The sequence below is a fragment of the Rhea pennata genome, chromosome 2, assembly GCF_028389875.1.
Source record: "Rhea pennata isolate bPtePen1 chromosome 2, bPtePen1.pri, whole genome shotgun sequence".
NCBI lineage: Eukaryota > Metazoa > Chordata > Aves > Rheiformes > Rheidae > Rhea > Rhea pennata.
In genome coordinates this window covers 57841471-57868130 of record NC_084664.1, presented here as the reverse complement: position 1 = coordinate 57868130, position 26660 = coordinate 57841471, and the positions used below count along the sequence as shown (strand labels likewise).

General features: G+C 39.6%; 1 protein-coding gene across 1 annotated transcript in view; it reads right to left on the bottom strand.

Moving 5' to 3' along the window:
- HECW1 (HECT, C2 and WW domain containing E3 ubiquitin protein ligase 1) overlaps positions 1-26660 on the bottom strand; it is a 177678-nt gene that overhangs the window by 48864 nt on the left and 102154 nt on the right. The window contains exons 7-14 of the mRNA XM_062567920.1: positions 25245-25345; positions 22596-23963; positions 19165-19266; positions 13570-13720; positions 8241-8371; positions 5648-5769; positions 2634-2819; positions 1913-2047 (exon numbers count right to left, since the gene is read on the bottom strand). Of these exons, the coding sequence (XP_062423904.1) occupies positions 1913-2047; positions 2634-2819; positions 5648-5769; positions 8241-8371; positions 13570-13720; positions 19165-19266; positions 22596-23963; positions 25245-25345 (2296 nt within the window). The remainder of the gene's footprint in view (positions 1-1912; positions 2048-2633; positions 2820-5647; positions 5770-8240; positions 8372-13569; positions 13721-19164; positions 19267-22595; positions 23964-25244; positions 25346-26660) is intronic.

Genomic DNA, 26660 nt, shown 5'->3' with positions numbered 1-26660 from the left:
AGCCCTTGGGAAGTCCACACAATGCTCTGGTGAGTTGTCTGGCACTTTAGCAGGAGGTCAGCTGTGTGTACAAGGCATGTGTGGTGGTGTTCTGCTTCTCAGCACCCCGGTTCCTTTCTGTGTTCTCTCTGGTACCCACAAGGAAATCACCATTAAAGATGCACTGTTTCATTCCCCTTCATGCTCATTTGGCACCTGTACGTAATGCTTAAGACTGGTGGTTTTTTTTCTTGGTCCTTCATACAGCCCTGCTGATAGATTCAGTCCTGGTGACAGATTCCAGAGGCAACACCACCTGCTCTGCAAAGAAACCAGCTGGACCGTAGACAGCTGACACATGGCCAGGACAAAGCCTTGAGTGTGTTCATACAGACATGATTTACAGGACAAAAGAACATCCAAATATGCTTGAAAGAAAGGGCATGGAACACATAGCTCTTGATAAATGTTGCAATGGGTTGAATCTTTTCCTTGTGAATGGTGGGCTTTTAAGCACTGATCCAAAGTCTGTGGAAATCAACGGGAGCCCTTCCGGTGGAGCAGCAGATGCTCCCAGAAGGGAAGCTAGTGCCTATGACATGGCTGTAGAAGCCAGTTCCAGCATGGGATACAGCCTGAGTCTGGGCCCCATGAGCAGCGAGGGAAAGGTGCCAGCATTGACGGCTGACCAGACAGAAGGCCCCATTTCACTCCTTGCACTGGGGCTTAGGCAAATTGTGCCAATCTGTGTTAGATTTTACGAAGAGTTTGCAATTTCCTCAGAGTCATCTCTCAAAAGTATTCAACTCTTTTCACTCCCTTTGCTGTAAATGACATTTTGGGTTTACTGTAAATTGTTCTTTGCCAGCCCTACTACCAGAATAAAGTATATTTTTATGCTAGGTTTGCTGAGTCACTCAGCAGTGTTTCTGCTCCTGACTGGGTGAATACATAAGCAAGCCACGGGCAAACAGAGGCCCAAATCTGAATCATCATGAGGGTGATTTTCACATTCACATGACTTAAATCAGTAACAGAATTAGCAACACTAAACTGTAGGATATTGCCAGAAGGAAGCTGCTAAGTGGGGAGATGATGTGATGGAAACAGACTCATTAATTCATTTCTATCTGCTGAAAATATTTTGCTGTATTCACCCAAGATGGGGAAAACCCATCCGAGCTGCTTATGCTGGGTCTGCCTTTGGTCTTGAAATACTGACTTGACACCCTACCCCGCTCCTGATTCCAAGTACCTTTGGCAGTAGGAAGTATTCAAACTGATCCTGCTATAGTAAATTTTAATGTTAACTCTCTTACAAATTCTCGCCTGTATTAATTTTCTACAAGAACAGTCTGTCTGCTGGTACTTTTGCCTCCTAATACAGCAATTGGATTTATGCTTCTGTCATCCTGCCCATGCTGCTCAGTGGTGAAAATCATCCCTGTGAAATACTGGCTTGTTTAGCCTGATTTGAAGGCTATGGAAGCAAACCTCAGTGTGCATTACTATACTAGCTACGGAGCATATATTTTCAGAGAACAGGATCACAGCAGGGAATGAAGAAAGGTTTGCGGCTGCTAAAGTATCAGGCTATAAAAATAATGTACGATTAGCCTTTACTAAAACAAGGCCAGGATATTAAAAAAATCAGAATCAAAAATCTATTTTGTCATGATTTCATTTCAATTATTTAGCTTTATTGATTTATTATTTTATTTTGAAAGGAGTCAAAATATAAACTTTCATTACCAGTAGACTCTTAGATAAACCATTTAGAAAGAAAAGACCCCTCACTTCCCTTGGAAAATAAAAATTCAGAAGATAATCTATTTAAACACTTCAAAATATGAAGCATCTGTACTTCTACAGAAGATTACTGTCAAAAAGAGCTGTAACAATAGCAAAGAGCTGTAGCAATTATCACTGTTACCTCTCCAGCACTGTAGCTCCGAAGTCGCTGAAGGTGTTGCCTATGTGTCAGGTGATTAGGGAGACGACCATTCTGTAGTGGGATTCTGGGATCTATGAAAGTGGTAGCACGACTGTTGTGGTCAACGAAGAAGGACTGTAACACATATGAAACATGTTTTTTGTAAGAAGATAGTCAACACTGTGACAATAGTATGGGATTATAAACTGTAAACCACCAGCGACTGGGTGCCTGAAGCCTCCTCTTCAGGCAAAAACTGTGGAGGGTATCTGCAAAGAATACTTTCCAGACTAAGCTAGAATAGCTCACAGGAAATACTTGATGCTATAAGGCTAAAAACCGTACGTAATGACCGTGAGATAAACGTGGCAGAAGAGCATAAAATTATCAAGGATATCTATGTGATAGTTCCAGAAGTCACCCAGCAAAGCGTCATGGGGGTAGAGACACTGAGCCAAATTTTGCAGTGACAACAGATCTAAAATCTAGCTGAAATTTTTTTGTTAGTCCAACACTGCCCTGGCCACAGAAAGCTAGAGAGTTACCACTATGTAATGAAGCATTTGTTCTTAAAGTATTTTTCTGCTCTTAAAATAACCTTGCTTGCTGCTCGTATTGTTTAAACCAAAACATCACCAATTTGGAGTCAAGAAAGAACCCTGAATGATCACATAGTCTGATGTGCCGTGCAAAATGTGATAAACATTGCCGACACTCTTACCTTGCCCTGTTGGTCAGTTTTGATCTCCCAGCCCCGAGGAAGTTCCAGTCGGGTATCAGCAAACATGTTGATAAAATTTACCAGGTCTCTGTTGTGCTGATAGCGCTCAAAATTGCGAGCATCTCTACGAATCTTCAGAATCATGTGCTTCAAGCAGGTACTGTTAGTGAAGACTCGATAGGCACTCTGTGAGATGGAAAACAATGTTCCAATGTCAAAAGAACACATATGGATGTTCCATGAGATGTATATCTAAAGAACTGAAACAAAGAACTGAAACAAATCCCATTAAATTCAAGACCAACCTTCACTTCATTTCAGTAATTTCAATGACTATTTCATATGAACACCTAGAAGAAAGAAATACATTCTGCAAATACAAACATCCCACACACAATGCACAGTATGCTTGCAAACTGCCTCCTATTGCACTGCTAGAAGACAGTCAGCTGAGACACCATACACTCACTGTACATGTAGTTGTGTTTATCACATTGCTTTCATAGTCCAAGCGAAACACTGGTTGTGTGACTAGATGATTCCAGACAGTTGGAAGGGCAGCTGTGAAAATGTATATATGCTGTAATTCAAATTAAGGTGCTCGTGATAGGATTCATCAACTCTAGAGGACTGCAGTACAGATGTCTTCATCTGAGCTTGTCACCTTAGGGTCACTTCCTAGTTATAGGTCAGATACAGACAATTAAAATTTCTTGTCTCAGAAGATATAAATAGTTCCCTGGAACTGCATACTTCTTTCTGTACTCACCACAAAGCATGTCAGATAGATATATTTTCATGAGTCAAATGAACACCATCTTCGGGGCAGCTCATTGTATCTTCCAATGGACATTAACTATACCCTTGCAGGAATATGCACTGATGCAGAGCTGAGTGAGTTTGTGCTGATCTGGTTGCCACAATGTATTCAATGATACAGCAACACAAAATCCATTTTTTTTTTTTTTTTTTTAATCCACAGCCTACTCTTTGGACCTTTTACTTCAGGAGAAATGTTCCTCAATCAGGGTATAAAAACTTTACAAAAACCTGCATATCTTCTGAGCTTTTTACTGGAGAGAAAATCAGTGCATTGGTTCTACTGGCCAGCTCAAAAAATGTAATTAATCACTAGAGCTTTGGTTACACTATACAAAGCATTTCATGCACTCTCTGTCTTCTGGGGCACTAACGAGTCACTGAAGGATTTGTGTCTCCAGGGAAGTTAACTCAGAGAATCTGACCTAAGAACTTCGAGTTCTCAATTTGTGTATTTTTAATCCATTTAACCACTACAATATAAGAAAACATTTACAAGTATTATTTTTATTACATAATGATTTATATTGGTGGTAGTACTGAAAAGAGAATACCCTTTGTGGCACAAGGTCCCTAACTACGGTAAGTATTGGTAAATGTTGTGAAATCACAGAGATACGATCTCTGCCTTGAAGATTCAACCCAAGTTATAACCTAAGAAAGCTCTGTGGTCACAAATTGCTGAGGTCCTAGTCTACTCCATAAGAAGCTATATTTTGATCTAGTGTTTGATCAGTGACTGAGTATCTTTTAGCTGCACTAGGTAAACCAAAATATAATGTAGTTTTAGCCTTCCATGGGAATAAAATATCTGCAAAATGAGAGCCTTTCCATTTTAGTTCTAACTGCTGGATAATATTTTCCATTCTAAACTTCATTGGCATAATTAATAGCTCTAAATTTTAATAGGGGCTTGTGGTTAAAATATTACAACTGTGTTAAGCCAAAAGTAATGTGGGCCATTATTTCTGTACAAGTGGCATCTGTATGACTATTTGACAGATGTTTTAACAGATTATTCTGGCTCACATGTTAAGGACAACTTTGTAAGTTTGAACTGAAAGCCTCTTTTGGCTTTTTCTATTTTAGTGAGAAGTGAAGCTGGGACCCAGTCTCTCGTGAGCTGTTTGTGTACCACTATGGAATCAGTTGCTCATTTCTCAAAAAACTATGCCAAAGGAAAATGATACTGCTTCTAGCTATAAATCATCATATATCACCCTGTCAGTGGAAGACATTATGTGCACTCCACAACCTACTTCAGCTGAAGTCAGATGAGCTAATATATCCCTTCCTCTGCAAGGTTTCAGGGGCAATAATCTCTGCCAGAGAACTGGAGATGGGCAACTGGCATCAACCTGCACAGCATTAGAGCCAGAATAGGATGGCTGTCTTTTGTGAAAGACTTGCACTGAGACAACTCTTACTTTTAATTTTAATTTCTTTTCCTTTCAAAAAGAAAGGTTATTCTATCCAGGAAAGGAGGATTTTCCAAAGATTCAGAAGTCATATGTGTATGCCTAGCTGAACTGCCTCCAAGACACAGAAAGCTAGGACTGAAACCTGGTAACTACATCTCCTTGTGAGATTTCCCTTATTGCTATTTTCTGACTGACTTACCTTTTAACTTCTTCTAGTGCATATGAGGTTTGCAAGGAGATATGCAGATTTGTTGCATTTCTGGAAAAAAAAATCTATATTTTTGAGGATTCGATTCTTATCTTGACTCAACTCAATTTCCTTCACTGCTTGACAGATTATGCCCACCTGTTTCTTGGGAGTTTCTGCAAACTGCAGATAAGAAATTTGCCCTCTATTTCCCTAAGATTTGGTAGCATCTGAATAAGATTTCTCATGAATATGGTTCCAAAGGCAATACCATCAAGCCATTCAGCAAAAGAAAACAGAATCAACTAAGCACAAACCAAGGTTTCCTGCATACTCTGGAAGGATAATATTAATTAGGCAAGAGCTTCTTTTATGCCAGAGAATTCCCTGTATGAAGTAGAATCTCAGCAAAAGTTTCTTTGGAGCAGCCTGTCTATGCTGTGCTCAATCTCATCTGGTGCTCAGAAAGGACAACTGAACCCTGAGTCAGGCAATTTAAATTCACTGTTCATTCTCAGGGAAGGCATAAGGCTCAGTCTTTGGACTAGGAAGACAATAGTGTGAGACAGCAAATCATAATTACTCACATAGTTTGCATGCAGCACAGTGAAGAACTCAGGATTGGTGATGAACTTTACAGCTGGAGATTGCAGCAATAAGGTGATTTTTTGAGAATTCACAGGAGAAAGGGAACCTTCCCTCCTAATTTCTGGGAGGGGTGAAAAAAAAAGCAAATCTTATTAACGTAGCAGACAATGCAGTCTATTATTCAACTTTTATCGCATGGTCACAGAAGCAACTGTATAAGAATGTCACCACCCTGTCAATGCACCTTTGTGTTTCCAAGACAAGCCTACTGGCAAAATAGCAGATGTTCTCCTGATGGTTAGTGCTGCAGAGCTGAGAGTGGTAGGGCAGGACCTGGATGTTTTTCTACACTGCATGTTATAAAACAGTGGGTCATATCCACTGCTGTTTGCATTGACACTGTATGTCAATGTGATCATAACAGTTTTTACCAGCTGAGGGTTTGTTTCAGTACTGTTAGCCAAATACTGAGTGTTGTTCTCCCCATGGCTGATTTCAGAGGGAAGAGCTGATTTCCAAAACAGCCTGAGGGGTTCACCAGCACAAAGCATTTGGTAGCAAGGCTGCGTTAAGGAAGTCCCCTGCTCAGCTACTCAATTCCATGTTCTTGATGCAAAGCATCACACAATGGCATGACTGTAAGTCCATAGTTTTGGGGACTTATGTGGTAAGAAGAAAAAAAAACAGATGCAAGGGATTATTTTTAATCTGTATCAATTCATGAATCCTTCTGTCAACAAGCTGACATGGAAGCACAGGAGCAGAACTGAGTATCTAAGAACAAGATCCCTGCAGAGGTGGGAATTTCTTAACCTCCACTAAATGCTTTCCATTGTAGAATTATGGCTTGAGTATGCAGTCCTGGTATTTTCTAACACAAGCCAACTCTCATTTGCAGACCAAAGAAATTGGATTTAGACATCATCAAGAGAATAAATGTGGATTCCCATTATTTCTTCTTATCAACTATATATATATATATATATAGTTGATATTTTTAATTCTAGACACATCATATTATTCCATCCACTTAAGACAGCTGGCCACATCCATGGCTGCAGTTAAACTGATTTATACTAGTTTAGAATGTAGATAAGCGTGCATAAATGGTATTCCTTTTGATATTTTCCTTTTAAATTTTCTTTTTAAATAGGAAGGCAAGTGTATCATACTGCAGCTTTGTCTTATTCTAATGTGGTTTGTATCTCCCCTTAATCTTTTAATTCTTGGCATTATATACGATATCATCTTTTTCTCCTAAAAGACAGAACAATAAACACAGCAAGGGCCTTTTACTAATCATGTAAGATGACATAGTATACTCATTAGCTCTTTGAGGTGAAAATAAAAAAGGGATTGTTACATAATAAATTGACCTAAATACTTACTAGAGCAATTTCCAGTAAGTTACTTTTCTATTACATAGGCTATGATAGTAAATAATGTAACTGATATAAAATATTACTTGCCATATAAATAATAATAATACAATGTGTACCTCATTTCCATCTCAGCTGCTAAAAGAGAGGACTGGGTTCTCCCCATAGGAGTCAATGTAGGTAAAAGGCTCCCATAAGATGCAATACAAAGGATTGCAAAGAGGGTTTGAACATCAAACATTAAACATTCTTGGTCAAAACAGATTTTCAAGCTAAAAGCACCTAAGGAGTGAGGCTAACAAATGGACAAAACTGAATATTTCACCAAACTGCTATTTGCCATTCATTTTGGTGGCATAAGTTCTCCAACAAAGCAGATACCTATTTCTAGGTATCCGTAAGTTGCCTAGTGGGCACTAGTCTGATTGCTGTGGGGTTTTTTGTTCTTGTTTGTATTTTTTAACTTCCAACAGAACACTTGGGCTCTGATTCCAGAATTCTAAAGAAAACTTAAGTGTGACTACCACCAAAAAGATTGGAACAGCTCTCTGCCATCCTGTCCGGTTCCTTGGTACATGTTCTCCTCTTTTGTACTGTTACTAGTCATTGTCTAGTCGCATAAAGAGCCAGATGAGAGAATTGATCTGGCTGTAAACTCTACTAGCCACAAGATAAAAGGGTTGTTTTCAGCCAGATCTGCTCTCTGCTCTGATATAGCATGTTGTCACATGAGTTAGTGATGAGCAAAGAGGTAACTGTGCTCTTTCAGTGGTAGCCCACACTTCAATCAGCTCACAGCTACCACAGAACTGCAGCCTTAAAAATAAAAGTATTCTATATTCAATGCCAGGGCAACTGCAGGTGCAACCACATGGGCAAATGTTGCAGTGGAAAAGCTATCCCAGGGCAAATAAACTGTCCTTAGAAGGCAAGGCCCCTAAGATCAAAATCATACTGCAGTAAAAATAAAATAGTGCAGCTTTTGCAACAGCTGAGCTGAAAAAATTTGCTGCCTTCTCTATTTTCACTTCAAATAACCCTTTACTAAAGTAAAAATACTTTGTCTGTGTTAGTTGTTGTTAAAAATACTGAAGCCTTTCATATCTGACTTGTACCTGTAGCTTCAGAGTTACATCTCTTTCAAGCAGTTTCTGCGGAGTTCCCCAGAACTGAATACCATGAACATGCCACTGAATGGTTTTGTTCCCCATACCTGAGCTTGGCTGGGAAGGCTCTGCCTCAGAGTCACTTCCTCCTCCAGTGATAACTCTTTCCACTCTGTTGTTAACTACTGCATCATCCTCAGTCCGCTCTGTTGCAATAGTTCGCTGGATATTTTGGTATCTGCATATTTTCAGAGAAAGGAATAATTGAATAAGAATATGCCTAACTCTTTTCTTCTTCAGGTGATGCAGCTCTTCAGACCTGGACCAACCATTACATTGCAAATGTGGCATTTTAAACTGATTAACAAATGGCTGCAACAGAGAGCACAAGGCAAGAAGAGTTCAAGGTCACACTTACAGTGGTATTTAAGACTACAAGTTACCATTAGGCTTCCATTTCAATCACCTGGATGTCTGGCACCTAAAAATAGCAGTGGATCATGGTTCCCCCTCTCACTTAGTCTTATGGTAACATAACCAATCAAGTAAGGATCAATCCTGTGATGTACTGAGTACCCTTCAGTCTTGCTTATTACAATATTGGATGCACATGTCAACTCTAAAAAGGAGAAGGCTAATGAGTGCTGACCATGTGCTTATCATGACACTGCATAGCCACCCATTAAGAATACTTCTGTTGTGGCAGGTAGTAGGGCACTCAGACTGGCAGGTAGTGTAAGCTCAAAGAACTTACAGTCTAACTGATACGACACATACAGAAAAGGAGAATAGGATGTAACACAGGAACTGAGTGAGCAGTGTGAGGATGCAAGTGTTATGATATTTCTGGAAATTAGTGGGATGGGGTATTCAGCTTGAGTTGGGCGATACCTTGTTGCAGAGTAAGGAAAATGAAACAGTGAGGAAGACAGAAATAAATGCTGAACTAAAACCTGCAAGCAGCTTTAAAACTCTATAATGTCATTTACATATTAATTATGGAACTAATTTCCATATTAACTGATGACAACAGTACTGTTCATGGCCTTAGAAAAGAGCTCTATCTTAAACACGCTACTAGATCAGGATTAAAGTATATACTAGGCGGTGGGAATAACCTGGAGTGTTTCAAATAGGCACTACAAAAAACAAATTCAAGTTAATATGTTCACCCACAAAAACAGATGAATAAAATGGGAGATTAAGATTTCTTTGGTTTTACTAGCAATCTATGAATATAACAAGTCTTTTTACATATTGAAAAATAAAAACATAGGGAGAAAGTGAGTGAAACAAAGCAAGAGAAACAAAGGAAAGACAGAGAGAAAAGACGGAAAGAAAGAGAACAGAAAGGAAAGAGAGAGAAAAGAAAGATGGAAAGAAAGAGAGAAAAGAAAGAGGGAAAAAAAGGAAAAAGGCTCTCTTAATTATTTTAAGTAGCTTTAACTCCACCCTGATATTTTTAATCTTTATTTCTGGATTGCATTCCCATACCAATATAAATTGGGATAGCTCTACTGGCTGCATCTAATCTGATCCTGTATCATTGATCTCTCTTTTTACTGACTTATGTTGTCTTTTCTTTCATCAGCTCATCTTCTGACGTGTACATTTTCCTTTCTTCCTCTCTCCCTCTATTTGTTAACGCGTACTTTATTCCAAATTAGGAGTTGGTCAGGAATGAGTTCCTCGAAGTGACATGGGATCATTAAAGACAAGCAGTTAGGTTTTAGCTTTCATATAACTCTCAACAGACAGCAAAGCCAGTAGCTCACTCCAACCTGACCTCGGGCAGAGGGGTTGGAGATAATTAAGAAAAATAACTAAAATTCAAGAGATTTATACTAAACTTACACAGTACAATGTATTTTCCTGCAGTAATTAAAGTCATTTAAAACTACATTTAATGTATGCTTTGATAGCTCAATAAACAGCATTTTTAGAAGATTTTTTAAAAAGACTGGGCATTTTGTTTTTAAGTTAGCATGTAAAATTTGAAAAGTAGATTTCACAGCAGCATAAATTTACCTCAGCTGTTCTGCCCCTTTGTTTTAGACCCGTGTTTTACATTTTTATTCACTTGACTGCAGGCTAACTGAATGAACTTTCCATTCCAACACTGGAGGAGTTTTACAACACCCACATGCAATAGCAAGGGGAAAAAAGAAGGAGTTCATATATTCAAGGGATATAAGCAGCACATATAAAAAAATAGCTTCAATTTAATTAGATGGCAGCAAATCCCTACTGGCAAATTTTAAACAGTAATGTTAGCTGTATGCCAACAAAAGGCTACTTTTTTTTTTTGGTCTCAATACTATAAAATTGTCTTATATAAATACCAGAAAATGCCAAAGTAATTGGAGAAAACGTTGAAAAGGTAAAAGCTCTGGGAATGCCTCTGGTAATTTCAGTCTCCTTTCAAAGTGATTTGTCAAAGAAAGAGAGGTTTAGAAATAACACACAGAGGCTGTCTTAACTATATGATTACAATTTGCTATTTATTAGTTCTCAAAATAATACAAAGACAAGTCTAGCTGCACATGCACCTACACTGCATAGTATCTTTCCAACAGAGTTTGAACAGCAATGGCTGTTATCTGCTTTGGTAACAAGCACGCAAGTTCAGGTAGGGTTGTAGAAAATGAGCAAGGCTCTTTAAAATAAAAAGTAGGGATGTTTCTTTGGAGCTTGCCCAAAGCCTGCATTTCAGTTTTGCATTCCCTATATCCCCGAATGACCAGTAGAGCTAATAGGAAGGTTTGAGCACTGAAGTAAAGCGGGACTAGGCTCTTGGATTTGAACAACCACAGCTATGAGGTTTTTTCAAGCTGAATTTCCAAAGCTTTGCGGTTTTGGCAGGGCTGGAAATACCAAGCTCCCTAGTAATATTTTGGTCTTTCCATTCCCTTTCCCATATGAAATCAGGAAGCTGACAAGTGAGCAGATTGGTTTAAAAAGAAAAATGGCCAAGTTTTTTTGAATTGCCAAAAGGATTTGAGTCCCATTTTGTCTGAGCCTGGAGCAAAAGTTCAGGCTGCTGCTAAGTCTATCAGCAAGGTCTGTGTTTGCTGCTTCTTTGCCTAAAATGATTTTCTGGTGTGTTTGCTGAAGATTGTTTCAAAGAATGAAGCTTGAAATACAACAGAAGAATATTTGTAAAATGAATGCTTAAAGCCTGATCTTCTGTAGTGCTTTTAAATAATCATTTAGGAAAAGTTGTTTTCCTCATAAGCCCCAAATCTGGAGAACTCTAAATATATGAAATCAGCTTTAGGACAATGACAATTTTTAAACTTATAAAAATCAGGTTGAAAATATAGAAATGCCTTTCCACTTCAGAAATACTCAGTTTGGTTGAAATCATTGCAATGTTCAGTAAAAATCTCTTTCATTGGATTCTTAAAAAATGTTTCTGTTCAACTACCCAAACTTGGGAACAATAGGAGACCTTCCTATTCTAAAAAGGTATTTTTAAATTTTAATTTTAGAAGCTTCTTGGCAGAGAGTACAGAATCATAATTTTTTTCATCTATCTGGAGAAGCCATGGCAGTCTGCATTTATTAATCTGTAAAGTGTTTAGTCTCTACTGAAACTTAGGCGAGGAGAGCTATGCCACTACTGAACATTTCCTATGCTTCTCACTCTGTAACTGGGTATCTGAATACTGAAAATATCAAGAGATAGAAAGAACAATACATCAACGGTTAATTCTCAAACCAAATTAGTGATAAACAAGTCATATCCAAGAAAGCTAGGCAGCCTACATGAATATATGGAAGAATAAAGTTTGAATCAGGGAGGTTACAAAGGCAATGCCTACTCTGGATTCTCTGCTGAGATCTGAGATAGCTGGTTTACGGATTAATCTATTACTGATTAACCCATGTCAGCTAACAGAATGGTAAGTTCCTATGCAGACATTCACAAACATTTACTACTGGCTATGTTGGGCTTGCATGGGGAAAAAAAAAAAAAAAAAAAAAAAAAAAGCTCTCAATTACATTCTGAACAGAGCTTTCTGTGTCAGATAACTTGCTTACAATCAAACCATCTGACTTTTAACATGATCCAAATCTTTCTTAAAGACAAACCATAAATGGTAGAGAAGAACCATGTAAATCCCTTCAAAGAGCCTACTAGAAATATCCAGTTCTGTTCCTTTAATGTTAACATGGCAGCTTGACACAATCTGAGAAAAGCTACAATGGAAACAAAGACTGAGCAGGTTCTTTCACCTCTACAAGAAATAATATATGGTGTGAAATACCATCCAAAATAATGAATTTGGAAGAAAAAGAAAAGAAAGAAATTCCTCAAGAATGTGTTGATGGTGTCAACTTACTGTGCACAATAATCATTTCCAGAAGGCTCATTTGCTCTCAAAAAGTTACAGAATTTTCTAGTCAATGTCATTTAGGACTCTGTTCTCCTTACAAATGATGCAGTTACTCCCAAACTATTCTGCACTAAGGAAAGAATACTTCGAAACTCTGTATCCTTCTCTTAGCTCCCGATCTTTTTTTTTTTTTTTTTTTTTTTTTTTTTTTTTTTAATACAGAGAAAACCTCAAAACGTTTGTGGCATTTTACATTCTATGATTAGAATATAATTTCAGTCTTGCTTGTCTAGAAAATAAACTATATCATTACATTACTGTAATGCAGGGAATAAAAACAAAACAAAACAAACCCTTTTCTCAAGTAAAAGGGAGGATTTTTGCCCAGCTGTCTATTTTTTCTCTTTCCTCCTAAATCCAATCTGAAAAGCAAGCATAAGTAGGAAATGATAAACAAATATATGTGTGGAGTACTCAAACTAAGTGGAAAATGCATGCTATGTTAGAGATACCTGAGCTAGCTCTGAACAAACTGACGGATTTACAGGGCCCAGTGCAACACTAAGCAGGTCTGTCTAGGTCTAGAGGGTTGGCAGTCCTCTTAGTTCAGTACTCTGCCTTGGAAAAGGAGACAAGCCTTTCAGCAGGCCACATTTGCTTGGTTAATGTCACACTGATATGGCAACATTATTTCAAAACAATTCAGCTCAGAAACCTCTGCAGATACTACACTGTGGTGCTGGAGGCTGACCCATGGATGCTACTCTCAGAGCTGAATAGTAGAAACAACTTCATCTGTTCTCTTCTGGAAATCTTTTCAAAATGGTTTTCCAAAAGCCTCTTCTTGCTATTTGAAATGCTTAGGAACATCTCTCACTCCATGAACCTGCTCATGTGAGCAAGTTTGGGTACTTTGCAGCAGGGAGCAAAGTAGAGAGTGATCAGCAGCCAGGACAGGAACAGGCAGGTTGGATAAGGAGGAAAGATAAATCCTTAGGGAGCAGATACTATGCGATAGGGAAGGAAGAAAGCCACTGGGGCTGTGAGGAAAAGGCGGAACATGAATCTCTAGGGAACACAGGATGCAACCACTCACCGTCGATTTAGCTGCTCCATTTGCTGAACAGAACCAGACCTGTGGATTCCATCCGGCGTCGCTGCGGCTGTGGGACGCTGCCACGTTGTGGTTCGGTTGACGTGATCGACATAGAACACCCTGCCATGGCTGTCTATCCGAGCTTCCCAATCTACAGTTACAAAAAGAGGAAGATGCTGTCAGTATGATGCCTTCCCTAAAGCCTAAATGCTGGAGATGTATATATACACACACACACACATATACACAGATAGTGGATATACATACATGAGATAAATACTACGTATGTGTATATATGTATGTAATATATATTACAATGTGTATATATTCAAACAGATATACTATATGCACATCTACATATAGGTATATGCAGTATATTCATGCACATATTACTTCACTCACAGCACATAGGCAGCCTATAGAATTCACTACCTTAGACTATGAAAAACAAGTGACACAGTGGCTATACTTTTAAAGGGCTGGATATTTTACAATCAGTTATACTGGTTGGTTGGGTAACCATACAGAATAGGCCCTCGGCACAGAAAGATTAAATCTCAGCTAATGTTTCAAATCCCATGTTTTTTTGTTTTTTTGTTTTTTTTTTTTTTGTTTTTGTTTTTGTTTTTGTTTTGGGGTTTTTTGCCACGTTTCAGAATAAACATGCTTCATTTCTCTTCTCTTTTATGAAGTGGCTCATAAGAATTAATTAACATATAGTAATCAAAAGCTCCCCACCTAAAGGTGATCACAGCCTGGTTCGGCATATATTTAGAAATCTCTATAAATACAAACAGACTAGTGTCAGAAATCTATTGCTATGATGAATGCCAACTAGATGGAGAGTTTGCAGTATTGAGCCTTTCATTATTAGTGTCTCCTGTCAATGTTAGTCTAAGTTGTTCCATGAATGAAAATTAGAAGTTCTTGTAATCTGACAGCTTGTGGAAAATGATTATTAAAAGCATGAAAAGCAGTGAAAATGTTGATAAAAAGTGTTTGTAACAGGAAATTCAGAATTGAATTAGAAAACTAAGCCATATGTTGAAGTGCTTTGAGTGGATGGTGTGAAGTGATACAAATTTGACTTGCTAACTTCATATTTCCAAATGATTCACCAGCTGATGACATATCTATGCAAATATATGCACATATACTTGCTACATATATTATATACAAACCACCACCCACATTCACACACAAATGCACATACAGTAATTACCTTTGGGGCACACACTCCCTCTCTCTCCATACCCTTACTATGACTCCCTGTTCTCTAGCATAGGTGAGGATGAACCTATTCCTTCTTCCATGGCTTTTTATGACCAAATTTAGGATCAACTGGATTTCATTCTTTTTATCCCCTACCTTCTAAGAGTAGGATTGAAGTTGTGCCTCTCCCTGCTGTGTCTGGAAACTAAGTCTCAACTACTAGTTCGCCTCCCCTGAATACTGGCCCTGTTTGAATTCAGTTCCCACACCTGGGTTGGTCCCACTCAACTACAGGCTGTCTTAAGTCTATGGCTGGTTGTTCCTGGCATGTTAATCCCAGGAATCTGAAAACACGGACTTTGGGAGTCCTTGGAGGAATTTTCTGTAAGACTAAAACAGCAGGGAGCCACATACATGTGCATTATTTCTTTAAAGCTGACTGTAAATACCTCTGTATTTACAGGTGCAAAACATACACTCTTACCACAGGTGTACATGCACGCACACACACACACGCAGTCTCTCTCTCATTGTGAACATCACTATATAATCTTAAGGAGAGGGCACCTTGTTACTCCCACTGGACTAGGTTTCCCAATAACATTTTTCATGTTTCATGTTTCAAGAACAAGAACACGGCTTAGTGAAAATGATGCCTGAAACATAATAGAGTGAAAAAGGGCACAGCAAGTAAAACAGATGCACATGGAAGGAAGCCAGACTGACATCTTTTGATATGCAAGCCAGGCTGAAGGCCAGTACCTTGCCAAGCATACTATCACTGGCAGCAGGTGTGCCACCTCAGATGGAGAATGGTCCTTCTGGAGCCACACATCATTTGCAACATCAGCAATATAGAAATAATCTTGGCCAGATCAAAGCTGACATGTTGTACCATAATATCACTAAGATGATCTTCGTTTTCCTTACTGCTGTCTGGCAAAGGCCAAATACTTGGCCTCACCCCACATTGCAGTACCATGCAACGAGTTGAGAATAATAAAGCTCAGTGGATAATTAGAGACTTGTATACAATTACTAGACCCACATTCCGGCCAACCTACAGAAGACATCAATTAATACTGGTCATAATGGTCTGCAGCCTGCTGATGGACATTCAGTAAGAATAAAACTACCCAATTACACAGTCAGATGAGTGTTTCTCATAATCAAACCCTATGGCTTATGGGTGTATCTCCAATTAAACATAACTCAGAGCTCCTAAGCTTAAGGCTTAGAGAGCTAGGCACAATAAACCTGTTCAGAGCTCGGAGGTCACAGTGAAAACAGCAGGTCCGGATGGTGCTGCATTACAATTTTTGGAATACTCTCTCTGCTGGAGGTATTGCTTATGTATATACATGTGAAACTGTGGGCTAACACTCATATTATCATACTAAAATATTAGGAAATATGTGCCACATGGCTTTTGCAGAACCTACTGCAGTCCTTCATGAGTACTGCTCCTTGCAACTGCACTTTTGATCAGCTGAATAGTTATCAGCTTCCTTTGGTCATTTGGGAGAGCTGTCAGAAGGTAGCAGGTGCTGATACTTCTGTGTATGTATGCCTAACTGTGTTGTACTTTCTGTTTTCCCACAAGACAAACAGTAAGTCACTGAAGTCACTGAAGCTATATACGATACCGGATTTGCAGACAGATGGATGGACGCCTGCACAGAGAGATGAACAGGCTGACAGGTGAACTGACAGACAGGACTCTGATTCGGAGTTGTGCTCAAGTTCCTTCATGCTATTCCAGGGGCATAAGCGATCCAGGAAGCAGCCAAATCTCCTCTGAGTTTTTGTTACTTTGTTTTTTTCAGATAAATAAGACTGTGACTACAACACAAGCTAACCTCCATCTAACCTCCACAGTAGGCGCTCACTGGACCACAGGGTGGGGACAAGACAGTATGGGGTTCTGTACTCCAGCAATCCCCCTCTATCAACCAATTCATATTTCACAGCAGCCTCTGAAACTGCTCTTATTTATACCAGAAGACGCAATATTTTCTGGTAGGCCCATAATCCTGGAGGGGCAAAATAAACATGCTTGCTTTCCCTTTCCAAGCTCAGCCACACCTTCAGCATAAAGCAGCTCTGAACTGGATACATGTATTTTTCTTGGCTTCAGTTCTGTAGGGTTTCCAGCAGTATTAGCAAATACATGCATAATAAGAGGTGACTATTAAGGCTGTCATGAGGCCATACAAACTCTGCAGATCTTCTATCAATCTCAAATGTGCCTTAACTTTCAGACTGTTCATTATACATACATTATGCATTCCTACATAAATAATAAATCTGCTTTACCTTATGTCGCCAAATAAACTTGTCTGAAATTAAATTTCCTCCCTGGGACCAACTGTTGTGGAGTTATGATGAAACAAAGATATTCAGAAGGCTTATTCAAAAGAGAAGAAAAGACTGTCCAATGGATTCTCCAGGAGAGAGGTTTTAACTGGTTTTAACCAGTTAACATTGGTAATGTGTAGCTTATGGTAAATTATCTTCAACTGTGCTTACAGTCAGAAGTTAATGCTGCATGTGAGACATAAGCCAGCTGATCACGCAACTCAGGTTTAAAATATATAGTATTTTCCTTTCACACAAGTCAAGAATTATTTATCTATGTATTAAATGGCATTAAAGGCACTGAGATGGTGATACTGAATGCTAGAAGAAGAAAATTTTCTAGATTGAGGCAGTATTTTTCATTTTGAAATTACTTTAAAATTTCATTGACAGTTTTAGGCAATGTCTTACTAAGTGATATTATCTAATTCAACTTTTTTTTCTCCAAAAAGTTAACCTAGCCTCTATATTCCTATTAGAATTAATATATTTAAGTCCATAGTCTCAATCTTTATTGCAAGTATAATGTTATATGCAAATGATCAAATACAGAGGCATATCACTTTACTACTGTATTGTTGTACTTCCAATTTCATGTCCTTATACCCTATCATGACAGCCTTTGTAAAAATCAATGGTAGAAATACTTGGTTTTTGAGGATGATAATCAGAAAGAGACAAAATGTATTAAATTGGCAACAGTAGAAAATGGGATTCACAGCTTTTTTTTTTTTTTTTTTTTTTTTTTTTTTTTTTTTTACCTGAACCTGTCAGTGTCCTGTCACTAAGTTGTCTAATTGGGAATGTGCCCTATTCACAAAATGTTGAGGTAAGATTGGGAAGAAGAGAAATATTTGCCTGTTTACAGAGGTAACTGTTCCCATTTCATCATTCACTGACAAGCCACAGTGGGACTCTAATAAGACTTCATTGGGCTAAAGGCATTTGAATCATTCATTGCTACTGACTAGCTGATGCCAGCATCAAGACTATTTCCAGCATAAGGAATACTGACAGCATGGTTGGTAAATGATGAATTATTTGTCAAGGGCAGCATGTGCAAAATAAGTGTGTTCCCTACTTGGCTTTGAAGCAAATAAAGTGCTTTGTTTATATGCCTGGTTGTTTTTCTGAGGCACTGAACATTTTAGGTGGTTAAATCATGTGCTGAAGTTGAAAGGGGATCCCGAACGTTGCAGGGCATAGAGTGCACTCTGCTGGGCAGTTCCTGATAATGCAAAAAGCAGGGTAATCCTCCAGGATTATACAAAGGAAAGGCTATGGAGACAAGTAGAAACACCTTCAACAATTGATATAGAATTGATATGGTGCTAAAAATCCCATACTATCAGCCTCCTGATCCACCACTTTGTTTCCATTTTTATTCCTGTCAACTGCAGACCCTATTACAATCCACAATGAACATAAAATTCATTGATAATCAGATCCAAAGACAGTGCCTGGAATGTGAGATACCTTTTCCCAAGAGTCTGGGTTTCTTTGCTCAGATTTGGGCCTGCTATCTGACCCAGCAGCATCCTGGCTGTGAAAGGGATCCTGTTGGACCTGCAAGTAGAGCTCACAGGACCACAGAGAGCACCATCCCAAAACAGCTTTGAGATTGGTGACGGAAAAACCTGAAGACAAACTGCAGAAAAAACAGAGTACTTTGCCATTACAGCACCCACAGACTTTTTTGTAAGGCTTCCAGATCACTTTACAGATACCCACTCAAACCAGTCTTACAACAGTGACTGGAGACAAGAGAATATTATTATTTCCATTTTAAGGTTGGCTAAGGAGAATGGACCAAGGCAGAAGGAGATTATGGAGCTTGTCCAAAATAACATGACAACATTTGAAGTCAGGGTCAAATATGGGAAACAAAAGGGCATATTGCCTGAGTTCTGGAGAAGGAATATACAGGACAAGTGGGGGTCATTTAGGAAGACATACTGACCTCTACACCATTTCAGTTAACAGGAAAGGTTGAGAAACATAATAAATTAAAAAACTAGAGCTTACTTGGTGGAAGAGGCTCATCGATAGTTGGGTAGTGATGATGGTCAGGCCTCAGAGAAGGAAGCTGGCTGACTGGCTGAGAATTATGGAGTAAAGGGCAATCACCTACGGACAAGATATTCAAGACATTCACAGTCATTCACTGTTTTTACAATGTGGTTTAAAAAATGTGCTACTGTAAAACAAGTGATTTATTTTTAAAAAAGGTTAGCCTAGTGCTGTACTAGCAGCTCTGGTTATTCCTAATTCCAGGCAGTCTTTTAATAATCACTCATATGCCAAAGAATCATTAAAAGGAGTCAAGGATCTGGTCTTGGGTTTTAGTCAACACTAAACTACTATGGGCCAGATTCTGGACTCATTTACTCCAGACACACAAGTGTAAGCGAGAGAAGAATCAGGCTTGATCTCTGAGAAGTACTGTTTAAGTACAACCAACTTCAAGCTTCTGCAGAAACTAGGCAAGAACGTGCAAAATCCATTCCAATTTTTATTTCACTCCATCAGAGGAATGTGAGGCTAAAAGTTGCCTTTGAAGCTTTCTCTGCTTTTCAGAAAAGGTCTTCTTTTAAAACAGATGAACAAATGTATATGTAGACTGAAGTGGCAGGATTTTGCAGTCCCTGCAGAGCAGATCACCCCCTTCTATAGTCATTTTTCAAAATTCAACTGTCCATCTTGAGTGGGAGGAAGGAGAATGAGAGAAAGACCAGAAGCAGGTAGGAGACAGGTGGTAGAAGAGGAGGATAAAAGATAGCAAGACAGAGTCAGGACCTGAGGTAAAGAGGGAAGACCTGAGATAGAGAAGTGAGAGAGAAGAAGGGAAGGAGACACACAATAGACAGGGCAGAGGAAGTTTTTAAACATCAATATTGTATATATGCTTGTATATCCAAATATGAAATAATGGAACCTAAGCAAATTTCCAATTTGATCTGTTGATGGGAACAAGTAACTTCAGAGTCAATGTTTATAGAATCTTTTAAGAAACTAAGAAGTTTATTGTAAGGATGAAAAACTATTCTTAAGCCTAGAATTAACCATCAGAATGAGGAACCTATAAGTTAAAACTCCACAGGTTTCAGAATTCAGACCTCTTCCTGGTCTTTTTAAAAACCTTAGAAATCAGGGCTACTGTGGGTTAGTGAAGATGTGGGTTAGTGAAAAAATGTTTATTGCTTCTGATATCACCAGAAGATTACACAAAGATACTTCAAAATTCAGAGCAGACTATTCAGCTGAGCCAAACTCACTATCTGCTGGCTAGTTTAGCTATCTTTAATATCAGGATCTTAACATCCTAAGAATAAGCATTCTATAAAAAATAATATCTAGCTATCAAATGTAAAATAAACAGTTACCTAAAATGTGTATCTGTTTCTCTGCAATAGCTAGAGGGCAGAAGCCAATTTTGAGTACAATTGTAAAAAAAAATCTCACACTATCTAGAAATGAGAAAAATCACTTACATAAAAATACTCTCTCTTCTAGGTGTTCTGATGATACCATTTGGCCTCTTAAATGTCTTCATTAAACTACTTGTGTACAGACATAGCTAACAGTCATACGTGCTGCATGTTTTGAACACACTGCAGAATTACATATGTTACTACTTAATGCTAAAAGCCCGTCTCTGATATCCTTAAAAATTGTGCTTTTACTACAGGTGTTGTGGCATCAACTACTACATCATCTATCTATGTTTCTTTACTTACCTCACCATAATTGACTCTCCCCTAGTCAAGATAGTTACGCCAAGCCAGTGGAAGCATGGTAGTATCAGTCACCTGGAGTGGATGGAGGTGACCACATCTACTGCATTTGTAATAGCCACCAAACCACGAAACAATGTGAACATTTACAAAAGCATCCAGCTAATATCAAGAGTACTAAGCAGCTGTGCTGCCCTTCTGACATATTCTCTCTTGGCTAATCAAAGCAAAGCCACTGCAAACATTGCAGCCCCTTTATATGGGCTCAATGGACAAAACCTGGAGCTGCACAAAATTCATAGGCAGAACATACCCTCCCTCCGAATCCCTCTCACACACATCCCAAGATAACCATTAAATCTGTAAACACAGTCTCACACACACACACACTTGTGCTCTCCATAGGCATACATGCAAAGAAATGCTGTCCACACACAAAGAACTTGCACTGCAAGAAAGAAGGCCCATCTCACAGTGGGTTTCTCTGCCTCTGCGCAGTTCTGAGAACTTGATTCTTTGGGATCAATTCTTCTCTGTAGAGCAAACAATTGTCTAGGCATTGCCATCTAGAAAGTCCTTAGGATACCCTACAACCTTTCTGTTTCTGCCAGAGTAGGGCCTGTAGCAGTGGAAGGTGAGGGGAAATGAAGTGGGAATGGAGGAGTAAAAGGTGGAAAGTTGCTTTGGTTGGGGCTTCCAGTGATCCCCAAATATGTTATCCTCTTGGAGACATTTTAATTTGATGTCACTCTGTCAGGCAACAGATGGTTCAGGATTTGGGAATGTAAAGACTACCTCTTGACTTTGCTGCACACTCCTTAGCTGTAGCTGAGGCCTTTACTTCTTCAGCCTGAAAAAAACAGTAAACAAGCTGAAGAAGAGATGAGTGACCAAATCTGACCCTCATGTAACTCCACTATGTAACATGAGTTACTAAAAGGAGGAATTTAACGAAAGGATTTGAAGGGTTTGGGGAAAAAACAGTACTTAAACTACAAAGACAAACAATGGTAATCTTAAACATCTTACATCTCTAGAGAAAGTGAAGGAGATGAGAACTTCATTTGATATAGTTACATTTGCCAAGCATCTGAGAAAAAAAAAATCTCTGCTAAGGTGTCCTGTAGTTTGTGAGATCTGAAGTAGATTTGTTTACTATTCAGGAATTGGAGAAAAAAGGGAGAAAACAGGGTTTGTAAGAGGCAACTGGTTTCCTTCCTCACTAGAAAACATACGTATTTTTCCATGCTTACGGCTGTGTACAGCTACCAATCACATATACACCCTGGCTCAGATCTTTAACTAGAATGTATCAGCAGGTCTGCCCCATCAGAATCACAAGTCAGTCCTCTCACTGACTATCAGAGACATGGCAGTACATTGGGTATGTGAAATGGGACAATCCCAGGAAATAAGGAATGGGTTGGTGGATGTGAGAATGCTGATCTGTCACATAATTACTGGAACTTATGTCAATTTTATAATGATGCATGTGTATCTGCAGAAAACTGTATATACAGTTCCCCATCCAATTTATTTGGTTTTGCTGGGATTTTTAAGGACAAGGTCAGTTATCCAACCCTCCCTGATATGTGGTCCAGCTCACAGCCCCCAAATTCGTAGGAAATAAACCATGAGCTGTCTGAAACCTCAATTATCTGATGCCTTCCATGACATCCAGATAATTAGGGCTGCTCTGTGCATTGATTCTCAGGATCTAACCTTCTCTTCTGCTGCTTGGACCTGCTATTGGAGTGTCTAGACCCTCTGTGGTTGTTTGTGGATTCCCACCATGAGCTACTAGTTCATCTGGCCACTGGGAGGAGCCATCCACTTGCTCCCTGTCCAGCTCAGGGCTCTGTACTGAATCTGGCACTGACTCAAAAGCACTGTTCTCCTCTTCCTCATCATCCTGTGAGGAAAAGACCGTGCTCTCAGAAATCTTTGCACTGTCGACAGAGGAGAAGCGCGTATGACTGGAGAAGCGATTGTTACTGTCATAGCAGGAGGTGCTGTAGCAAGAGGTGCTGTAACATGAGGTGCTATAGCAGGAGGTGCTGTAGCAAGAGGGGCTGTAGCAAGAGGTGTCGCACGCCTCACATTCGTTGTCCCCATTGGGCCTGGAGCTTGACTCGCTTTCGCTCCCTGTTCTGGGGTATTCTCCATCCAACAACCCTTCATTTAAGTTAGAGAGTTGCTCAACCGAAGTCCCGGGAGGCACCGTGCCCTGGCTGAAGTTCTCTTCAGCCTCACTCTCCAGAGGAGGCTCTGCCGCCACTGTCTCACTCTCACTGACTGTCTCCTTCTCCAACACCTCCTTGACCGTAGACTCCTCATCATTTTCCCCACTATTACCGCCATCTTGTTCTTCTTCCCCATCACTGATCATCTGGGCTGAGGGCAAGCTGTGGAGCAGGTTGTGGATACGTATGTAGTGTGTGCGAGGGGTCTCTGGCTCACCACAAGCTGAAGCTATGACTGTTTCAAGTTCAGACACAGGCAGGGAGCAAGGCCTGTTTTTCCTCTTTGCTGTGGTCCTTAGTTGTAGCTTGTTGTCTTCGTCCTCCTGGGCTGAAGCCCCTTCTTCTTCCTGACTCTTCTCTAGATCCTTGCCAGTATATACATCTGCACTCACCTCATCAATATCTAATGTTTCTATGCTGGTCAAGGCTCCACCATCTCCCTGAGAACCAAAATTGACTTTATTATTTTCCCTAACTTCAGTCTCAGGAGGAGACATGCAAGCCAGCAGAGCCAGTTGCTCCGTCAGGTCCGTAGCACTCAAAGAAGGCAGCACTTCTTCTGGGTTGGATTCCAAGGGCTCAGGAACTGGCACCGCATCAACCTCCCCATCTCCTGCTAGCTCTTCATTTAAGCTGTTCTGGTTGCCTTCCCCAGATGGTTTGACAGCCCCTGGGCTATCGGTATTGTTCACACTGTATCCATTTAGCTGTTCTGGAGCTGTACTTTCTGAGGTCACTGTGTTGATGCATGGAGGCTCACCGAGGCTTTCCTCTGTGGGGTTGTTCACAGGGCTTTCCTGGAGTTCAGCTGGCTCAAGATCTGCACTAATGGAGACCTCTTCATCATCTGTGTGAGACAAGAAAAGAAATTATTTACTCTTTTAACGTGAACTGTGGACTGAATCAGGGGCGTATTTGTGGGGGCACAGGCATCCACAGCAATCTGAGGAAATTAAAAGCATAAATTACAATGTGAAAGACTGGGCAACTAAGCAACTATCTAGACATGCTGCTTTTTGGCTAGGTAGTCTTTTTACAATGGATTTAACTAAATCAGGGTTTAATTCCTGGTGGTCATCTGCATGCATCACCCCGTCCTCCTTGCAACATGACCTGAAGGTAACACCTTTCTGAAACTCTTCTGAGTCAACTGGCATGGGAAAGGACATGATAGGAAGAACAAGACAATCCTCCACAAAGTTTTAATGACATTAATCCTGCGATACTGAAGCTACCAGGATTCTACAACAAAAAAGTTTTTTAAAAAAACAAAACAACAACAAAAAACTTTTCACACCTTTGAAAGGTGAAAACTTCCAAAATATCCTCTGACATGACCCTCATCTGTCCCACCTCCTTCCAGATGACAGACAACCTAAGCTCCTTCATGCCACTCATCAAACAGTCAAAGGAGGAGACATGGTTTCCCAGCAAGGGACAGATCATATTTTCCAACTACTAAGAAAACTGTTGATTTCCAAAGTGCCCCTGAGAGGTCACTACCACAGAGAGGCAAAAGGTCCCCAGGCAATGATACTGAGATTTTTATATGAAAACCTAAAGTTCAGACTGACATCATGAGAGTGACTTCCTAATAACTGCAGGAGAATGTAAATCAAAACCAAACCAAATCAAACCTAAAGGGATGGGAAGGAGGGAAGAAGTACTTTTCTTTTATTTTTTTTCTCTTTTTTCAGTAAAAGTAATCAAAATGAGAATATTTGCAATCATCTCTCCTATTACATTCTCTATTTTTATTTTACAGAGTGCTTAGATGCAGATGACTCTGCTAGCAATAGTCCTTTCAGTACCTGCTTGGGAAAAATGATAGAGAAGCAGATGGGATCTTAGCCTTCTACCTTCTTCACTTTAACTTACTTGGCAGAACATCTGAAGCAGCCAAGAACCATGTGATACGAGACATCTGTAACTCTGAGACCTAAGCAAATCAGGGGAGAAATTGTGACTCACGATGCCTCCTGTGGTAGGGCATTTTATATGCTTTTCTTTGGTCATGACTGTGCCTAAAGTCCCAGAGCAGTCAGGAATGAATTCAGATTTACGTGGAAAAAGGAATGCAAAGCAAACCCCAGATCTAGATAAGTAACAGGTTAAAACTGAGAATTACCTGGATGGATGGAAGAAGTTATCTCAAATCGGAACTGCAGCTGACCGCTGACATGATCTGTAGGAAGCCTGCGACCCAGAGTGTAGCTTACCACCCTGTCCCTGAAAGAAAACAAATCTTGTCACAACAGACTATAACTTACCCAATGTCTACTGTGCATAGATAAAGCTGCTGAATCATACAAAAATACATAATGATTTTCAAAGGCTATTCAAACCAGCCATGAGGGCATGTTGACTTGCATACAAGAGAACGAATGGCAGAGAAGGAGAGGACAATGTCTTCAATTACAATGGAACAGCTGAGTCAGTGAATAAGACAGGCTTTTGTGATACACACGCACATATGTATATATAGAGGGATAACGGGAATGGAACTTCTGCAGTATGGGTATGAAAATATCAATATGGGAAGCAAACAAGTCCCACTGCAGCTACTGTAAGAAGACTTTACTTTCCTGCTGATCTGACCATATCTACCCCTCTGCAGAACCCTGCATTTCTGTATTTCTTTCCCTTCACCTTTTGTATAAAATTCGAGCTTTCCTGTTCTTGCTTTCAAAAGCCTGTACAGGCTAGTTCCCACTTACCATCTTCTCTGTTCAAACTGCTTGAATGACTACTCTTCAATTTTTCTACCCCTCTTACCTCTATGAAGCTGAAATATCGGGAGAACACCTTCCTGACAAGGTTGATCAATGACTCCATTCTGTCCTTGTGCAGGTCCCTCCCTTTGCCACACTTCATCCACCCCTCAGAACAGAATGAAACTATAGAAGAGATTAACTTCCCAGCTGCCCAAAACGAGGCTGAATCAATGTTTGTAAAGCATTTTTTGAGTGTAGAGGGTTCACTAAATAGTAATATTTATACAACTTTTGAAGAAATATAGTTCACTTTCAGTTGAGTCCATTGTATTTGCTAGGATAGTTTCACATAAATGAGACAATCTCAAGATTTGTGCATTATCTTTCAGAACGTGTGTATGCTCTTCATTGAACTTCCCTGCTATTTAAAAGCCACTAAGGTATTAAAATTAAGCCAGATCCAGGTGCAAGCTGGAGGCACCACTCTCAGCAATGTCCTTAGAAAGACAGTGTTTACAACAAGCAAGTAAAATAGGAAGATATAATCAGAAGAGATTCCCTTATGTTGAGGGAAGTCAATGATGCCACTTATGGGGCTCTACCTTGCCCAAGCTGTTCTTTTCCATCTGCTTTCTGAAGAGCCACTCTGTTTCCCCTACTTGAGAAACAGGGAGGTAGTTTAGTCCCTTCTGTTAGATTCAGCTGTCAAAATCACAGCCAGTTTCTGAACCAGCTGTTAAAAAACACTTCCAAGAAGCTCAGCTTCCTGCTGCTCTGCTGAATTGAGATTCAATTTTCAGAAATGCTTTCTTGGGATCTGCATTGCCCAT